Source organism: Somniosus microcephalus, chromosome 5 (genome assembly GCF_052327205.1).
Source record: "Somniosus microcephalus isolate GS21.2 chromosome 5, FLI_Smic_1.0, whole genome shotgun sequence".
In the NCBI taxonomy this organism is placed as follows: Eukaryota; Metazoa; Chordata; class Chondrichthyes; order Squaliformes; family Somniosidae; genus Somniosus; species Somniosus microcephalus.
In genome coordinates this window covers 263,716,655-263,736,028 of record NC_140991.1, presented here as the reverse complement: position 1 = coordinate 263,736,028, position 19,374 = coordinate 263,716,655, and the positions used below count along the sequence as shown (strand labels likewise).

General features: G+C 41.6%; 1 protein-coding gene across 2 annotated transcripts in view; it reads right to left on the bottom strand.

Moving 5' to 3' along the window:
• kdm1b (lysine demethylase 1B) overlaps nucleotides 1–19,374 on the bottom strand; it is a 115,111-nt gene that overhangs the window by 54,713 nt on the left and 41,024 nt on the right. For both annotated transcript variants that reach the window (XM_085988912.1, XM_085988913.1), the window contains exons 10-14: nucleotides 17,707–17,883; nucleotides 11,886–11,960; nucleotides 9,399–9,533; nucleotides 8,352–8,523; nucleotides 5,443–5,570 (exon numbers count right to left, since the gene is read on the bottom strand). In XM_085988912.1, coding sequence (XP_085845038.1) covers nucleotides 5,443–5,570; nucleotides 8,352–8,523; nucleotides 9,399–9,533; nucleotides 11,886–11,960; nucleotides 17,707–17,883 — 687 coding nt within the window. The remainder of the gene's footprint in view (nucleotides 1–5,442; nucleotides 5,571–8,351; nucleotides 8,524–9,398; nucleotides 9,534–11,885; nucleotides 11,961–17,706; nucleotides 17,884–19,374) is intronic.

The window sequence follows — 19,374 nt, the reverse complement described above, 5'->3', positions numbered from 1 at the left end:
TTGCCACCAAAGTGGATAACCTCGCATTTATCCACATTATACTGCATCTGCCCAATCACCCAACCTGTCCGAATCATACTGGAGTTTCTCGGCATCCTCCTCACAGCACACACGCCCACCTAGCTTTGTGTCGTCTGCAAACTTGGAGATATTACATCTAGTTCCCTCATCTAGATCATTAATATATATTGTGAATAGCTGGGGTCCAAGGACCGATCCCTGTGGCACCCCACTAGTCACTGCCTGCCACTCGGAAAAAGACCCATTTATTCCAACTCTTTGCTTCCTGTCTGCCAACCAGTTCTCTATCCAAGTCAGTACCTTGCCCCCAATCCCATGTGCCTTAACTTTACACGCTAATCTCTTATGCGGGACCTTATCGAAAGCCTTCTGAAAGTCCAAATACACCACATCCACTGGTTCTCCCTTATCTATTCTACCAGTTACATCCTCAAAAAATTCCAGTAGATTAGTCAAGCACGATTTACCTTTTGTAAATCCATGTTGACTTTGTCCGATCCTGTCACTGTTTTCCAAGTGCTCTGCTATTACATCTTTTATAATGGACTCTAGCATTTTCCCCACTACCGATGTCAGGCTTACCGGTCTGTAATTCCCCGTTTTCTCTCTACCACCTTTTTTAAATAGTGGGGTAACATTAGCTACCATCCAATCCATGGGAACTGTTCCAGAGTCTATAGAATTTTGGAAGATGACCAGCAGTGCATCTATTATTTCTAGGGCCACTTCCTTAAGTACTCTAGGATGTAGATTATCAGGCCCTGGGGATTTATCGGCCTTCAATCCCGTCAATTTCCCTATCACCATTTCCCTACAAATACTGATTTCTTTCAGTTCCTCCCTCTCATTAGACCCTATGTTCCCCGACATCTCTGGGAGGTTATTTGTGTCCTCCTTTGTGAAGACAGAACCAAAGTATGTATTTAATTGGTCTGCCATTTCTTTGTTCCCCATTATAAATTCCCCTGATTCTGACTGCAAGGGACCTATGCTTGACTTCACCAATCTTTTTCTCTTCACATATCTATAGAAGCTTTTACCGTCAGTTTTTATGTTCCCTGCAAGCTTACTCTCATATTCTATTTTCCCCCTCTTAATTAATCCCTTTGTCCTCCTTTGTTGAATCCTAAACTGCTCCCAATCCTCAGGTTTACTGCTTTTTCAGGCCAATTTATATTTCCTCTCCTTGGATCTTATGCTTGCCCTAATTTCCCTCGTTAGCCACGGTTGATTCACCTTTTTTGGTTTTATTTTTATGCCAAACAGGGATGAACAAATTCTATAGTTCATCCATGCGATCTTTAAATGTTTGCACCGCTCTTCAAAAAAGAGGGATAAACCTGGTAACTACAGGCCAGACCGTCTAACATCAGTGATGGGAAAACTACTAGAGACCATTGTCAAGGACAAAATTAATAGGCTCTTTACAGCCTTCCGGACTCAACATAGTTTTCAAAATATAAAAATATATTTTTTTTTCTTCTCCCCCACATGGCAGCTGTCTTTCATTCTGCCAGCAGAATTTACACTTAATCTAAAGCCATCCTTTGTTTCTTCACCTGTCCCATTACCATCTCCTTTTGCCTTGAATATCACTTAATGTCTCTTAATGTCTCTTAACCTCTTCCGCCTTCCATCCTATCACAGACCTTCCCTTTTGTTCTTTCATCCCCTCCCCCCTTTCCCTGCCTCTTCACTTGCTTAAAAATCTGTTCCATTTCCTGCTTTTTTCCAGTTCTGACAAAAGATCATCGACCTGAAACGTTAACTCGGTTTCTCTCTTCACAGATGCTGCCTGACCTGCTGAGTTTCTCCAGCATTTTCTGTTTTTACTTCAGATTTCCAGCATCTGCAGTATTTTCTTTTTGATAAAATTAATTCTCACTTGGAGAAGCATGGGCTACAAGGGACAGCCAGCACAGATTTGTTAAAGGCAAATCTTGTTTGACTAACCTGATTGAGTTCTTTGATGAAGTAACAGAGAGAGGGTTGATGTAGATAGTTCAGTATATGTATATATGGACTTTCAAAAAGCATTTGATAAAGTATCACATAGATTTAAAATAATTGGCATAAGAACTAATGGGGAAAGGAGGAGAAATGATTTCTCAGAGAGTGAAGATCTGGAACACACTACCTGAAAGCTCTGACCACAATCTTCCAATCCTCCTTGGATATTGTATTGGTGCCAGAGAACTGGTGGATTACAAATGTTGCACCCCTCTTCAAAAAAGAGGAAATGGTTGCAAAAGGTCACAATTATTTTAAATCTATGACCTCTGGTTACCAACACACTTGCCAGAGGAAACAGTTTATCCCTATTTGCTCTATCAAAACCCCTCATTATTTTTGAATACCTCTATTAGGTCTCCCCTTAACCTTCTCTGCACTAAGGAGAACAATCCAAGCTTCTCCAATCTCTCCACATAACAGAGAACTGAAATAGAATTGGGGGAGGTAAATTGATGGAACTGGTGCAAGATTACTTCCTGATTTATGCATCTTAAAGAGGGAGGGAGAAGAGAAACAAGAAACAAGAATTGTTGATCTAGCATGCAGCATTCAACTGCAGATGACAAGGATTTAGAGTCATAGAATCATAGAAGTTTACGGCACAGAAGGAGGCCATTCGGCCCATCATGTCTATGCCAGCCAGAAAAGAGCTATCCACCCAAATCCCACTTTCCAGCTCTTGGTCCGTAGCCTTGTAGGTTACAGCACTTCAAAGGCTTCACGGCACTTCAAGATTTAGAGGCTGGAGTAGGGCGAGGACCTACAATTAGATGATTTGAATTGGGGGCTAGTAATACGAGAAAGACTTGCATTTATATAGCGCCTTTCACGACCTCAGGACGTCCCGATGCGCTTTACAGCTAATGAAGTACTTTTTGAAGTGTAGTCACTGTTGTAATGTATGAAACGCGGCAGTCAAATTGTGCACAGAAAGATCCCACAAACAGGAAGAACTCCCCTGCTCTTAATGAAGCAGTGCCATGGGATCTTTTATGTCCACCTGAGAAGGCAGGCTGGGCAACAGTTTTACATCTCATCCAAAAATGGCACCTCCAATCGTGCAGCATCCCTTCAGTACTGCACTGGAGTGTCAGCCTGGATTACTGTGCTCAAGTCTCTGGAATGGGACTTGAATCCACAACCTTTCTGACGCAGAGGCGAGAGTGCTACCCAGCGAGCCACAGCTGTCATCAAATGCACACCTGTGGCCAGTAGTACCCAGAGATTTGTTCCAAGACTGGTACTGTTCATAATGGCCCAGAAATTCGGGTCCCAACGCGCGAGTACACATGGGGTACTCACGCATAGGCCCAACGAAAGTGCCGGTTTCGTGCATGCACTGCGCATGCGTGGGAAACCGGCACTTGTGTTCCCCTGAAAGGGGTTCACAGGTCAAACGCGTGCGCCGAAGAGGCAGCGCGTGTGCATCGAACTTACGTTTTTTTTTGCAGGTTTCTCCAGGAGGGTAAGTCTCCAGCAGTTACACTTTTAAAAAGCAGGTGCGAGGCCTGCTTTTAACAAGGTAAGTGGTGAATTAATTCAAATTAAAACATTTTTTCCACAGGTTTATTATTTTTAAATACTTTAAAGCAAGGTAAGTTTATTTTTAGCCCTGTTAGAAAATGTAATTAATTTTTTCAAAATTTATAGTTTAAAATAGTTATTTCATGTAATTTATAGTTATTTTAAAAATGTGATTTAAAAAAAAAATTATTTGAAGTTTTAGTGATGTTTTGGGGCTTATAGTATTTATAGGTTTGACAGCGCTTCCTGTCAAACTTATGAATGAAGCATTCCCTGCTACCATTGGCTCTCCATGGCCCACGTGATCCCAGGGGACGCATCGAACTAACTGCGCCCCTGGGATACGCAAGCACTGCGTGCTGGCAGTTGGAGGAGGCCCAGGATCGGAATCCCACGCGGGCCCACAGCTCAACGGCCGGCACGCTAGGTAAGTGCAGGTCGGGGGCTTGCACCTGCGGGAAGCCCCCGACCCAAATTTCTGGGCCAATAGATGACATCAAGTTGTATGGCACGGCAACATTTTCCACGGGAAAAAAGATTTAATTCAAAGATACACACAGGACAAATTAAATTAATTATAAATGCAAATTAATGCACATATCTATCTTTATAGTTAATGTCCTGTATCCAAGCAGCATCTATAGTAGTAGACATCAATAGCATCACATTTGTAGGTCAAATAAAATTGTGACTGGCTCAACTAACCACTATCAAAAGGTAGGGAAAGCTACAAAGCAACAACAGTAACAATCACAAACTGATATCAAATTGCTCAATTTTCCTCAAGTCCTTTCAGTGATTACGTTTCCTTACTCACACCAGCTCTAGTTCCTCAAGCAGCTCAGTTGCAACTCCCAGCTGCAGGTGGCGCTGTTCTCAACTGCTCCATTTACCGGACAGTGAAAATCAGACCTCTTGCTCAACCGGAGCATCTGCCACCTCTGCCCACACCCGTTTTTGGCCACTACCCTTTTCCAATCTGCCCAGGGGGTCAGCGCCTTCTCCCTATTCGCCTCCAGATAACCTTTGCCCTCTCCCCACTTCATACTCACCCCAAGAAATGCCATGATCTGGGAACTGGCTTCAGGTTCTTCAAAAGCACATACTGCACTTTTACTAATAAAGCCAGTGCAAGCACTTTATAAAAAAAAAAACCCAAGATGGTTCGTGGGTCACAGCTAGTAATTCGCACTAGTCTTTCTAGGACTAGAGGCAAATTGTCTCTAGCAGCTTTCCCAGCAGGATGACAACCAGGTCTTGGTTGTTTGAACCATGCAGTGTGCATATACTAGATTTGTTGAGATACATTCTAAAGACATTAAGTGCCAAATGTTTTAAACAACTGAAGACAACTCCTGGCACAATGCTGGCTAACTGATATTTTAAAAGTTGTGGAGTGCAGGGTAGGACTGAAGGCGGCTTACAGGCGCCATTTTCCTGCAGCCCCCTTCTCCAAAATACTGCCAGATGATTCCAGCCTTGCCCAACACCAACAAATCCCAGGTACCCAGTTATAGTCCTTATATACCCCCATGTTATTGATCCTCCTTCCTGACTACTCTCAATGATCACAAACCCCAGCGTACCCCTCCCACTTGCTCCACATCCAATGTTCAGATTCAAGCATCCCACCCACTGCTGCCAAAGTACACCTTCCACTTCCTATTGCTCAAACATCCTCCAGAACAATCCTTCTGCTCCCAAGTCGTAGCACCTCTTCCAGCTACTCCTATAGCTCAAGACCCCTCAATATTGATCACTGGAAATATTAGAGCCATAATACTTGCAGCTTGTTGGCTGCCCTGTATATCAACTCTCCTAGTGTCTATGTAACATCAATTTTTCTATAATATTCAGAATATTCATCAACAGTTAGTTCCTTACCTGCTGCAGGTTGCTACCACAAGCATATTCAAGATTGCCAAGGTGAAACTGTAGCACTTTGGCTTCTAGATCACTAAACTGGACTCCAGATTCTTGGATAAAAGTTTTGTAGATCTCCTCAATCTTTTCTGCATACAGAAAACAACTTGACATCAGTCACAATACTTCTCATATTCCTTCAAGAGCTTAATTTGGACTATAGCAATAACCCAGTAGCAGTACGGAGTTCAATTATCATCAAGTGTTTCTAGTGAACTGACTATCAAAGTGCACCGATGACAAGTGGAATGCTTTAGTATGTTGTTCCAATATCTGAGGATCAAGGAAGCTCAATGTTCCATTTAGCTAGTAACATGCGGCTAAAGGAGGTCAAGGGGGCGAAATTGGGTGCCTTTGTGCCTCCTGTTGCCGGGGGAACACAAATGGCTTTGCGACCGGGCGCGGCACTGACATCGACTCCCGCCATATTCGGTGGGAGTTTTGTGGTGCGCTACAGCGGTGCGCCCCGATCTCCTTCGCTCGGAGAGCATGACATCATCGCCGTGTGCATCACCCTGGACCTGAAATTGACTTCCGCCCCCTGTGGCAGCACCGGGCGAAAACACAGACAGCTGCAGGAGGCGTGCACCGGTCAGCCGGCCACTTTGGGGGCGAAGATTAAAGGCGAGGTGGCCAAGTTAAGTGAAAAAAAAAAAAAAACTTGCCTTTCTCATTCTGCTTTTTTCCGCAGGTTCCTACCCGCGATCGATCAGCCTGGCATTCTGCTCGAGTGCCGGGCAGATCGCAGCTGCCTTGGTGGTCCAGGTAGGTAATTTTTCTATTGCAGAGCCTGCAGCGATGGCCCTCCCTTTAAGGGAGGGAAGGAGCCTTTGAACGCAGTAAGTCTCTGCCCCACCTACTGCTGATTGCGCTCCAAGAAGGAAGTGGAGTGCTTGATTTAGCTTGGATATGATACATTGGCAGTGTGCTGGGAGTTATTATGCTCCATAGAAACTGCTCAAAGGTCAGATAGTAAAATGGTTTGCCCAGCTGAGATGTTGGTGAAGCAATCACCTAAATATTAAGTAGTCTCCTCTATATTCAGCAAACTATATTGGTCTTCCCAATAGAGATTTCCTAAAATTTGACTCAAATAAATACTACAGTACCACCACTGGCAGGAGGTGTACAATATACAAGTTTACATAGGTAGTTTCCATTATAAAGACTGACAGAAGAGTTTATAATGTGGGAAAAGAGAAGACAGGAAATGTGTGCAGACACAAGATTAATATACTAAATATCAAACATTCATGAAATACAAGGACAGAATGTATGCCCCAGTCCAATTATCCCCACCCTCTAATTCTGCTGCCCTGAAGATTACACTTGGTCTTGACCTCCCAAGTGGAACGCCACAGAAGATTGAGTAATAATTTACATGTTTATTGCTAAATTCTTGGGAAATCTGCTATTCTTGTGTATCTGCAAGAAAACAAGTGCTGGTAACCACTCCTGCAATTTGCAATAACCCATCTATGTCTGAAATAACAGATAATTTGTGGGATGAGTTCTCTTGAAAAATCAGATATGATTCATGCTTAGAGCAAATTAAAACATAGTCTGACAATACTTAAAATAAACTTTGTGGGATATGTGGAACATTCTTTGTTCCAGTCCTACTCATGTCCCCTCACTCACGTCTTTTTCCGGTACACTGATGACTATCGGTGGCGTTTCCTGCTCTCGCCCTGAACTGGAAAATTTCATTCACTTGCTTCCAATTTCCACCCTTCTCTCACCTTCACATGGTCCATCTCCGACTCTTCCCTTCCCTTCCCTTACTCGACTTCTGTCTTTTCTTGGGTTAGGCTATCGGCAAACTTCCACTATAAGCCCACTGACTCCCACAACTACCTGGACTACACTTCCTCCCACCCAGCTTCCTGTAAGGACTCTATTCCATTCTCCCAGTTTCTCCGTCTCATCGGTTCAGACAATGCCACCCTTTCCATACTGGTGCTTCTGATGGGTCTTCCTTTTTCCTCAACCAAGGATTCCCTGCCATCATGGTTGACAGGGCCCTCAACCGTGTCTGTTCTATTTCCCACATCTGCTCTCACCCCTTCCCCTCCCAGAACCATGATAGGGTTCCCATTGTCTTCACCTTCCACCCCACCAGCTTCCATATTCAACAGATCATCCTCCGCCATTTCCGCCACCTCCAGCGTGATCCTACCATGAAACACATCTTCCTCTCCCCTTTCAGCATTCTGAAGGGACCGTTCCCTTCGAGACAGTGGGATCCGATATCAATACAGATCAGGAATCAAACCTGGTACCTGTACAGCTCAAAACCAGACCATGCGATGCGTTCATTCTGAGCCACTGAGAAACCTAAAGCTGGTCCATATATTTCATGAGCGCTCAGTGGAGAGATCAAAATAGAGTATGAAATTTAACCCAATTAAACTTAAAAACATGAGCCTAAATTAAGCTCTCATTTATCTAGTTAAAGTTACTGAAAGGAATGGAGTTTTCCACAACACAAGTTAGCTTCTTTCCCAATAGACTTTGGATCAAGGCCAAAGCAACCAACATATGGAAGTATAAACACCAATTCCAGCACTAACTTTGCTGAGAACTTAAAAATTCATTCAAAATTTGTCCTGTACACAGCCTCTTGAAACCAGTTTTGATTTTTTTGGACCCATCTATTTTTCCTCCACCTTTTACAAAACAGAACATATTTTTCCGCAAATTCCAAATTTGCCAAGTGATTATACAAACCCAGGTAGTGATATTTAGATTTTTTTCTACACAAATGGAATCCTTAGCATGGCGTCATGGTTTTTTTCTTGTGGTCCTTTCAAGGCTCAATAGCACTAATTATTCAAACTCTAAACTAAAAGCCACTCAAGGCAACCCACCTCCGAGAGGAACATCTTGGAATTGTTTCTTGTCCTTCCTCCATTCCGCTACAACATCCAGCATGGCATTGAAATGGAAGTCAATGCATTTGTCAATGGTGGGGTCAGCCACCCTTCCACCTTCTTCGATTAGGTCACACCTATCCCTCAATTTGTGCATCTTACTTCCAATCTGCAGTAGAAAATCATTTCAGAAGAGTTCAACAAAGCTTATACACAAAATTGTGTTAAGCAACAAATAAAACTTAAGACTTTTGCTTGTATGGAAATTCCTGCTGCAGCCAGTTTTAGTACTAAGATGACAAAGAATCCATTTTACATGATATAATAATGCAGAACACTGTTGCTGCAAAATGCCACAAGATTACAAAGTATAAGTTCATGTTTGCGGTTTCCTACTCTGTGGGTGAGGGGGGAGAAGGAGGAAGAGAAGAACTAAGTGGCATCCAGGTAGAGGCCAAAATTTGGGGGGGGGGGGGGGTAGAAATAGTAAAGAATATCTGGGCCCATTCTTGTACATCTATTCATAGAAAGATATTTGCACAGCCCCGAGATCAATCTCTGCCTGAAGAACTTCAACATACACAACAACTTGATGGGAGAGTCTCAATTGATACTGTATTAAATGGAGTAGAGAGATGTTAAGAGTAAAACCTGAACTTCTCTCCTTTTGCTATCAAAAATCTCTAATAAAAAGTTCCGGAACCAGCACAAATGTATTTACCTTTTTTTTTTTTTTTTGAGAGAGGGTAGAAGGAGGAGGTGGTTAGGGTAAACTACTGAAACAAAAATTTAAAAGGACTGCCTGTAAACAAAACAATATTTAAGGATATACACAATACCTGAAGCAAGCATTACCAACTAATGACAGACAACCAAAATGATAGGCAAAAGGATACCAGTAAAGGAAATAAAATTAACAATTTTATTCAATTACAACAAATCACTACCAAGTCACATAAACCAATGCAATCTATGAAATTACTATTCAAACAAATCAGATGAATAATGTAGCCTTAATATTGCTGCTATAATATAGAAACCCACTTGCTCACACATTAGTGCTATAGGGTTGTTAATGCAGCCATTAACAATCTGTGCTCCTTTTCCCACAGTCACACCAAGAGAGCGGTCATCCCACACACGTCCACCAATCCGGTCTCTGGCTTCCAGCACCATCACCTAAAGTGAAAAGGCAGCAACATCAGAAAATACATTTCTCTTCAGATTGTTGACCTGCAGGCACATTTGTCATTGCAAATACCAGGTCATTTGTTAGAAGTCTATTATACTCTGAAACCATTTTAACTCTTATTTCTAGTTTGTTAGTTGGCCGAGCAACTTAACAGAGCAACAATAGAGACTGTAGACCAAGCAAGTCAGTCAACTGAAAATTAGATGTCAAAATCATCATATGCAGGGCAGTCTGGTACTGAGTTTAACATCTAGTCATCAAACAATACTTCAGGAAATACAAAAGCAACTTTACCAAAACAAATCATTAAAAAAGGAATAATGCCAAATTCTTAAGTGAAGAGTCCTCTCCCTAGATGTCCAAAAAAAAATTAAATTATAAATGAGATTTCTTAAAAAACTCACCACAAAGTGACTGGCCTCCTAATCAAGGCTGACATCTTTGCAACATTTCCAAGGCTAGGTGTTGAAACAGAAAGTTGAAAGCAGTGAGCAAATTGGGTGGCAAGAACCAAGATTACGCAAAGAAATATTATGTCTCAATGTCCAGCCTCAGAAACATAGCAAAGATAGCAGCCCAGCCACTATGTGAAGTGTTTTTTTCCCCAAATATGAGATGCACATCTTTCCAAAAGGGATGTGGGTGTGTATTTTTCTCGTCAAGCAAACAAAAATGCTCCCCAATGGCTCAGCTAGATAAAGCAATGAGTAGTTGAGCCATATAGTCCAAGAAAGTCCCAGATTTGACCCAATTTCTGCTACAGTTGGCCATGCTGCTCCCAGGTCAAGGAGTGGGAAATTGGCCAGGGTTCCCACTCCTGCTTTTAATCCAGAAACCCCTGCTGCAAGTGTGTGTTTTGCACAAAAAAAAAAGTACAGCCACGAAACACCAGGTCAACTACACTTCCCCATAACAATATGGAACAGCTTTATAACCAATTATTAGCATTATGGCTCCTCTTGCGACCTACCAAAATGTGTGCGGAGGGATATTTAAAGTTTAAAAGTTGCACGCGGCTTCTCTGACAGTTCAGCTGGTTAAGGTGGTAGGAAAATTCAACTAAAATTAACTGATCTAGCATCAACTGCCATTTGCGAAAGAGAGTTGTAAACTTCTACCACCCTTTGCATGTAGTATTTCCTAACTTCACTCCTGAAAGATCTGGCTTTAATTTTTATGCTGTGGCCCCTAGTCCCAGGCATCGTTCCCTATAACCTGCGCGGTCACACAGCCGCGCAGCTCCCTGCCGATCCCACGAACCCCGCTTTTTCAATGTTAAGTTTCGCACACACGAAATGGGTCGCACAACCCCTTAAAGGGGCTATGCACCCAAAAAAAATTAGGGGAAACATTGGTCCTAGACTCCCCAACCAACTGATGATACTGATCTTCAATAACAGACCAGATGTTTGGGAACAGCAGCCAGAACCAGAAAATTTGCTACATTCCCTCTTTGACTCAACAGACCATCAATCACAAGCATGCAGCTCTTTGCTGATAAATCTTGCCATTTTTTACTTAAAAAAGAGGCAAACTAAAGCTAGACTTCTACCGTGTACTTTTTGGCAAATTAAACACACTCGAACACTTTATACTAAAAGCACTGCTTTCTTACCCTTCCACCCCCCCCCCCCCCCACCAATGACATGTTCCTTCAAATTATCAAATTGTTTGCTGTTCTTAATATCTGGAAAAAATCCAGCTAGGCAAGTCTACTTTCACAGGTGTCTTTAAAAATTCTGTGAAGAGATAAGTGAACAGGAAGAAAATAAAGACATAGTGATCGTAAAACAGTTACTACTGCTGAAAAGTAAACATGGACAGTGAATAAGGACAGAAACGTCTCAGTTGTGATGCCCTCCACAGTCAACTCGCCTGCCGAAGAATGGGCACTTGGGGCGAGATACCAGGGGATTGTCAGCACCCATGGAACTGCATCCCAGCTAGAGTCAGTACCTTGATGAAAGGAGGAAAGAAAACAGGCGAAGTAAAATGTAAGGAAATATTTTCAAATTATGGATAAGAGCCAGTGTCTTAACACTAAAACAGGATAGTTATTGGACTTTAATGGGACATCATCATAGTTACTATTGATGATATTCAGTGCTTAGGGACACAGCATTACCAAGCCTCACTCATTGAATGTGTTTGCACAAGCTTGAGCCAGACCATTAAGGCAACCAATGACATAATTTCCTCTATATATTTTCTTTGACACAAGACCTGATTTAATTAATCCAAAGTAGGCATGTTTCCTAAATTTTATTATGTCAGTTAGTAAAATAAAATGGAGTTTGTGACCAATGTTTAATTGGAAATTTTCTAAAGCGCTGACTTACCTTAATTCCAAAATTCTGCAGCTGTCGTGCTGCTGCTAAGCCTGCTGCACCAGCACCAATAACAATAACATTTTTCTGCAGAAAAGGAAAATATAATGCTGTTTAATTGATAAATCACCAACTATCAAATTATTTGACACGAATACTTAGTAGATAAGACTTGTCAGGGAAACTGGATTGTTCCCGTTTCAATATTATTTAAGTTAACTGCTGAATTAACCTGACACATGACAAGAAAATTGATACAGAATATTTTGAAAATCAACAAAGTCAATACTGCCATAATTTTCAGTTATATATTTAAGTAACTTGGAAAAAGCACACACCCTGATGAAATAGAAACAGTTAGTACACAAGTGACATATATGTTATTTGATCAACATGCTATTTTCACATGCATTAAATTTTAAATTACTTTGTTAAAACAGGACACTGATAGATTTTAACTCATTACTTGAGAAGGACATTATGTGGATACCAAATGTGTTGCTAGAAAACTAAAGTGATTGAACCAGGATACTGGAAAAACATGTTCATTGTATTTAAAAAGAGAGATTGTTTTTTGAACCAAAGACTCCTATAAAAGGCCAATTAAACCATGGCAAACCTATCACTTTTTTAATAGTCCTCTAATATTTAGCAAGTATTCTACACTTCATATCCATACTTAATTGTAAATAAATGTATTGGTTATAGTCATCTGAGTTCAATCTGAAATGAGAGTAGTAGTGCAACACAAGACTGCATTTAACCTAGTAAGTATATTATTGAAAGGAAAGTAATCGTTAGTCCTCAAGTCACAAAATCCTGTAAAGACCAGGTTTGCTATCCATATACTGGATTTTAATTGCCGAGTACAAGGCACACTTATGGGAACTGAAAGAGAAAATTACATTTTGTAATAGATTAGCTAAATGTGAATACTTCAATATGGGAAATTGAAAAGCTTCTACCATGTAATTTAAGATTTGAAGTATAACATATTTGGAAGTCACTCTCAAGTATGAATTTCCCCCTCAAAAAAACAAAACTTGAGTTGGTTTTTCCTATTCTGCAACTCTCTATCTTTTCAATCTAAAATCGGATGCAACTTTGCTCCAATTCTTAAGTTATATAAATGATCAAATGAGTCAGAGATTTACATGCATTTACTAAAAGTCTCAATTTGAAATTCTTACTGCCTGTTAATTTCAGTAGAACTGCTCTATTACTTTTCTAATCCAGAGCTTCTTCTAAAGGATCTAAAATACTATTAATTTCTATGCCATTTAGTTCAGAAAAGTGCACCTAATTTTGGTGCAGTTGCAGTGCGACTACATGTCTAAAAACATAAAAGGAGCAATTTTAACTTTTGGACCCGGCAGGAGTGGGGTGCGGTCCAGTAGCGACTCCACTGCTTGCATGTAACGTCACTGACAGGTTCCCCACCTGGAAGTCAGCCTGACTGACGGGGTTGGTTTCCAGTCGGGCGGGGAACGCTGGAGAAGAGGCTGCAAGACCAAGTAGGTTCGATCCCCAACCCAGGGTGGGGGGTCCCAATCCCTGAGGGGAGGCGCACCTCACTATAACTACTCTACTTCCTCCTTTCCCAATTGTCATCTACTTGAGCCCACAGGAGCTGCATGTTCTTAACATGTCTCTGCAAAGCTTTTGATTAACGTTGATTCATCATTCAGAAAAGAACCAAACAGATCGAATTGCACAATCCTACAGTTTGTTTTTTCCTCTTGACTTACTGCAGCCGCCAGGATTCCCGAGGCCTGGGAACCCCAGCCAGCCACAATTAAACCTAGTTCCAGCCTCATCATATTTAAAGTACCAACTCACCTCCTGGGAGCAGGTTGACTGCCCCCCACCCCCATCCTGCCTCTGCTAAAACCGGAAGTGGGCAGATTGGAGGTGGGTTGAGATAAGGATTCAGATTTTTAACACTTCAACCTTCCACCCAACCCAACCCCACCCATCTTTTGGGGTTAAAATTCCCCCCTTAGTTACCATTAAATGTATCTGCATTCAACTGCTTTAAGCAATAACTTCCAGGAGGAACACATTTTGGGGGGGGGGGGAATAGATGGTGTGTTTGAGAGTGAAATAACTGCAGCCAATTTGCCTACTGCAAAGCTGTTTCCACGAAGCTCATTCATATCACTTCACGATACCAAAACTTCTATTGCAAATTTTAGTTTACCCAACACAGCCAGATATTAAAAAAGTAGCCAGTTATTAAAAAAAGTAACAAAATGCAAGAATCAGAAATAGTACTTTTTAGTTACAAAACCAGAAGCAATACAAATTAATTTTCCAGGTACACCTTTGCACAAGAAGAAAGTGCAGGCATTATAGCAGGGCAGGTAGCTCAGTCAGTTGAGTGCCAGACTCAAAGCCACATGATCTTGGATTTGCATTGTAATAGGATTCATTCATTCTTTTATTCCTCCGACATGGATAAAATGAGCATCATCTTTCATCTGGGGTGGGGGGGGGGGGGGGGGGGGGGTGGTTGGAGGACAACAGGAGACTGAAGGAACTAAGCAGTAATTGCCACATTGTTACTGTATTGCCTGACTGTTTGGCAATGGAAAACTATGATCAGCCTCACACCAAATAGGGCATTTGTGCCGAATGGAGAATGACCTGCACAAATACACTTTTCTCACTAAATTTAATATTTCTGATGCATAACAAATTTACTCAATTTTGAGACTGGAAGCAGGGAAAAGTATTGAAGTAGTAAAGTTCAGTTTTCTTACATGAATTTTTTTGTTTGCATGCAAACAGGTCGAACAAAAATATGGAGTGTAAAATTTTTCTTTAACACTAGCTGATCTCCCCTGGTGTAGTCTTCAGTGAAACAGGTTGCAGTGCAGGGAATAATTGGACCAACGTGCACAAACATAATTCAGTTCCCATTTTAAAAGTCATACACTGGCCGATTTTCCTCAGCGGCAAAGGAACAGCTTTCGCCGCTCACCTCGCGTACAGTTGCCCACAGACTGTTTGCGGGCTCGTCAGTAGAGATTTCTATTAATCCGGCGCCTGTTTCAATGTGACGCCCTCTACAGGGAATCTGTGGCATCGGTCAGCAGGAAAAGCAACAGCAAGGCTCTTCAACCAATCAGATTGAAGTATCCTCACTAAGACACGCAGAATGCAAACCAGGAAGTAAAAAACAGGAAATATAAATTAAATTTAATGAAAATACAGGAAGCAAAAATCAAGATGCAACATTAAATTGCCTTCTGAGGAAATGAGACTCCACACTTGTAAAATTAAATTTTTCAGGGCCACATAGGTTGATCAGCAGTAATTATCATTTATTACGCCATTAAAAACTCACTCCTGAATGCACTAGCCCTAACTTTTTCATCTGTCTTTAAAGCGGAATTAATGGGCAAGCACCACAAGTTCACGCCATTACAGTGATATTATAATGCCGAGTCTATCGGCGAGGACTGCAACAACGCACCCTGTGAAGGAGCAGGGTATCTCCAACAGCAAATTCTGTATTTTCGCATTTAACTGCACATGTGCAGACACCAGAAGCTGCGGTCAGATTTACACTGTAGTAATGGTGAGCGCCGATAGCTTCTCCGTTGTTAAGAGCAAAATCCGGGTCATTGTGTCCTTATTTTTATATTTCCATTATGAATTCCTGTGTCCATATTTATAATTGATGCTGTCCATGTAAACTTGTCAGTCTGTAACTGCACCCCCACTGGTGGGCATGTGTAATTACAGCATGGCACGTTTACATGGACAATATCCATTATAAATGTAGACATAAGAATTTATAAATGGAAAAAAAGTTAAGACGATGTACTTAAGACACAAATTCTTAATGGCCCAGAACTTCGGGTCCCCACGGGCGAGTACGCACGGGGGTACTCACCCGTAGGCCCGATGGAAGTGTCGGTTTCCTGCATGCACTGCACATGCGCGGGATACCGGCACTTCCGTTCCTCTGACCGAAGAGGTTCAGAGGGCGAACGCGTGCGCGGGGGAGGCTGCGCGTGCGCCTCAAACTTAGGTGTTTTTTTTTTAAAAGCAGGTTTCTCCGAGAACATAAGCCTGCAGAATTTAGAAATGTAAAAAGCAGGCGTAAGGCCTGCTTTTTACAAGGTAAGTGGTGAATTAATTAAAATTAAAACATTTTTTCCACAGGTTTATTATTTTTAAATACGTTAAAGCAAGGTAAGTTTATTTTTAGCCCTGTTAGAATATAAAATTACTTTTTTCAAAAATTTTAATTGTTTAAAATAGTTATTTCATGTGATTTATAGTTTATTTAAGAAATGATTTAAAAAAAATGTATTTGAAGGTTTAGTGCTATTTTGGGGCCGTAGTATTTATAAGTCTTGACAGCACTTCCTGTCAGACTTAACGGAGCATTCCCTGCTCCGATTGGCTGCCCATGGCCCACGTGATCCCATCATCGAACTAACTGCGCCCCTGGGATACGCAAGCACTGCGCGCCGGCAGCTGGACCAGGCCCCAGATCGGAATTCCACGGGGCCCCACAGCTCAACGGCCGGCGCGCAAGGTAAGTGCAGATCGGGGGCTTGCACCCGCGGGAAGCCCCCGACCCAAATTTCTGGGCCAATATATTAATGGGCCAGAATTTACTGTAAAAATAAAAGGGAGGCTAAAAGCACTCTCTGTTATTTATGCACAAATTAGACAGTAACTTCAGGTGTGCAGTTAAATGCGAAAATCCGGAAGTTGCTGTCAGAGATGCGCCGCTGAATGGAAATGGCATCTCGCTTTCTGGCTCTCCATTCAAATGTATTGAGCAACGTGAAGTTCCTGTACTTGCATCACAGAAAGTTAGGGCTTGTCCATTTCAGTTTACGTACCCTTAACAGCATGCTAAGTCTTAATTACTACCAAACAACCTCTCCAACACTGATAATTAACTTTTACAAGCATGGAATCTCATTCCTTCAACTTTCAATTGTTGGAGATATAATTTTTTTTTACTTTTTCTATTTCTTTTCTCCAATCTTTCTTCCCTCTCTATTTTGCTTTCTGTAGCGAATTTGATATTGAATTCACTATTCTAACTTCCTGGTTCTGCTCTGCACTATTCATGAACAATTCCTCAATCTGATTGGTTGTGGCGATACACCGTTGTTTGTCCTGTTCACACAGGTCCCAGATGCCCTATAGAGACCATTTCAATCTCCCATTTATAGCAACTTGCCCTGCAAAAGCTCATGGAAATTTAGCAGGCAAGGGCAAGTCTAATGAACAGCAGGCGGCGTTCGTTGCTGGTTACAATAAATTCTAGCCCAATAGATTTATCTGAAGAAAACAAATCCCTAGGCATATCCGACATCATTTAAAAAATATTGAGCCATAATGCAGACATTAAGATGTTACACATTCCCTTTCAACTATTCATTCTTCATCTGCTCGACTACTTGAATTTTCATTTGAGCGGCCTGTCAACTTGCACACAGAGGAAGTTCACAAATAATCCAAATACCATTCAAAAACCATGAAGTATGTAGCATGAAGCAAAATAAATTAGTAAACACACTGGACTTTTACTTCCACTTTTTGAATTATGTTATCAAGCAAACATTTGTACAGTGCAACTATTGATTTATTAATATTAAATTAGACAAGATACTCATTTTCAGTAAGAAGGCACTACTTTATAGTATACCATCTACAAATGGACACTAAACAGTAAATCTGATTTTTAAAGCTTCAGGATTAGACAGAAAAATCTGGAGCAACCAAAAAGGTGCCCCTTTTTCTACTATCCCCAATTTTAAAAGTCAAAGGATAACCAAGAAAAAATCATGTACTATCCAACCTTGTGGTAATAACTAGGCAGGAGGGGATGATCAGGGTTGACAGCTAAGACCCCAGTATTGACCAAGCCCTTTCTCGTCACAAAATACAAGATTTTCTCCACTTCCAGCACACAGCGAATACGAACAAGCCCTCGAACAACTATGTGGTTTGCACACTTTTGCGAGGTGAGAACCTCCTGCAAATGAAAAAAGATAAGGTAAGAAAAACACATTTCAGCAAGGCAATTATAGTATTTTGAGCAAGATTATATACAACAGGAACAGGAGTAAGCCACTTGGTCCATTGAGAACATCCATTATTTTGTTAGCAGCTCTCCTTTTAACTCGAATTTTCAGCCCTGTCTGTCTCCCTTAACATCCTTACATCAATTAAATAAAATCTTCAATTAATTTTGCATTATTAACCCTTTGTTGACTTTTCACAACCAACTATAAACGAGGAATGTACAAGTAGTTTAGCATGCTAGTTAGTAATTTTTTCTTTAATTCGTTCATGGGATGTGGGCATCGCTGGCAAGGCCAGCATTTATTGCCCATCCCCAATTGCCCTCGAGAATGTTGTGGTGAGCCGCCTTCTTGAACCGCTGCAGTTTGTGTGGTAAAGGTACTCCCATAGTGCTGTTAGGGGAGGAGCTCCTGAATTTTGACCCAGCAACAATGAAGGAACGGAGATATATTTCCAAGTCAAGATGGTGAGAGACTTGGAGATGATGGCATTCCCATATGCCTGCTGCCCTTGTCCTTCTAGGTGGTAGAGGTGGCAGGTTTGGGAGGTACTGCTCAAGAAGCCTTGGTGAGTTACTGCAGTGCATCTTGTAGATGGTACACACTGCAGCCACGGTGTGCCGGTGGTGGAGGGAGTGAATGTTTAAGGTGATGGATGCGGTGCCAATCAAGTAAGCTGTTTTGTCCTGGATGGCGTCGAGCTTCCTGAGTGTTTTTGGAGCTGCACACATCCAGGCAAGTGGAGAGTATACCATCACACTCCTGACTTGTGCCTTGTCGATGGTGAAAAGGCTTCGGGGAGTCAGGTGGTGAGTCACTTGCCGCAGAATACCCAGCCTCTGACCTGCTCTTGTAGCCACAGTATGTGTGTGGCTGGTCCAGTTAAGTTTCTGGTCAATGGTGACATCAAGGGGCGGCGGTTGGACTCTCTCTTGTTGGAGATGGTCATTGACTGGCACTTGTGTGACGCGAATGCTACTTGCCACTTATCCGCTCAAGCCTGAATGTCATCCAGGTCATACATCATTGTAATACATGATTGTTTTACAATGCAGTGTGCCAAGGATGTTACAAGAGGCAGCTCACATTATAATTTTCTAATGGTAAGTGACACAGATAATGTACTGAGAATGGTAGTTGTGGCACCAGAGTGATGGTGACAACACAATCAAATTCAACACAACTAAGGACCAGTACTCTGCAATGTTAAAAAGACCAATTCAAGGGAACAAGCAAAAAGCTTAAATTAAATTGAATTAGAGAGAGCAGTACGTAATGGCTTAATTCTTCAGGTGGTCAAATGGATCAGCAATCACAGACTAAACACTTATTAATGCATCAATAAGAAAGCCAAAGAAAAACAAACTCTACAAAGCCTATAGAGAAAGGGAAGGGGAAATCACTGTGATGAATACATGAACATTGAAAATTGTGCTAATTTG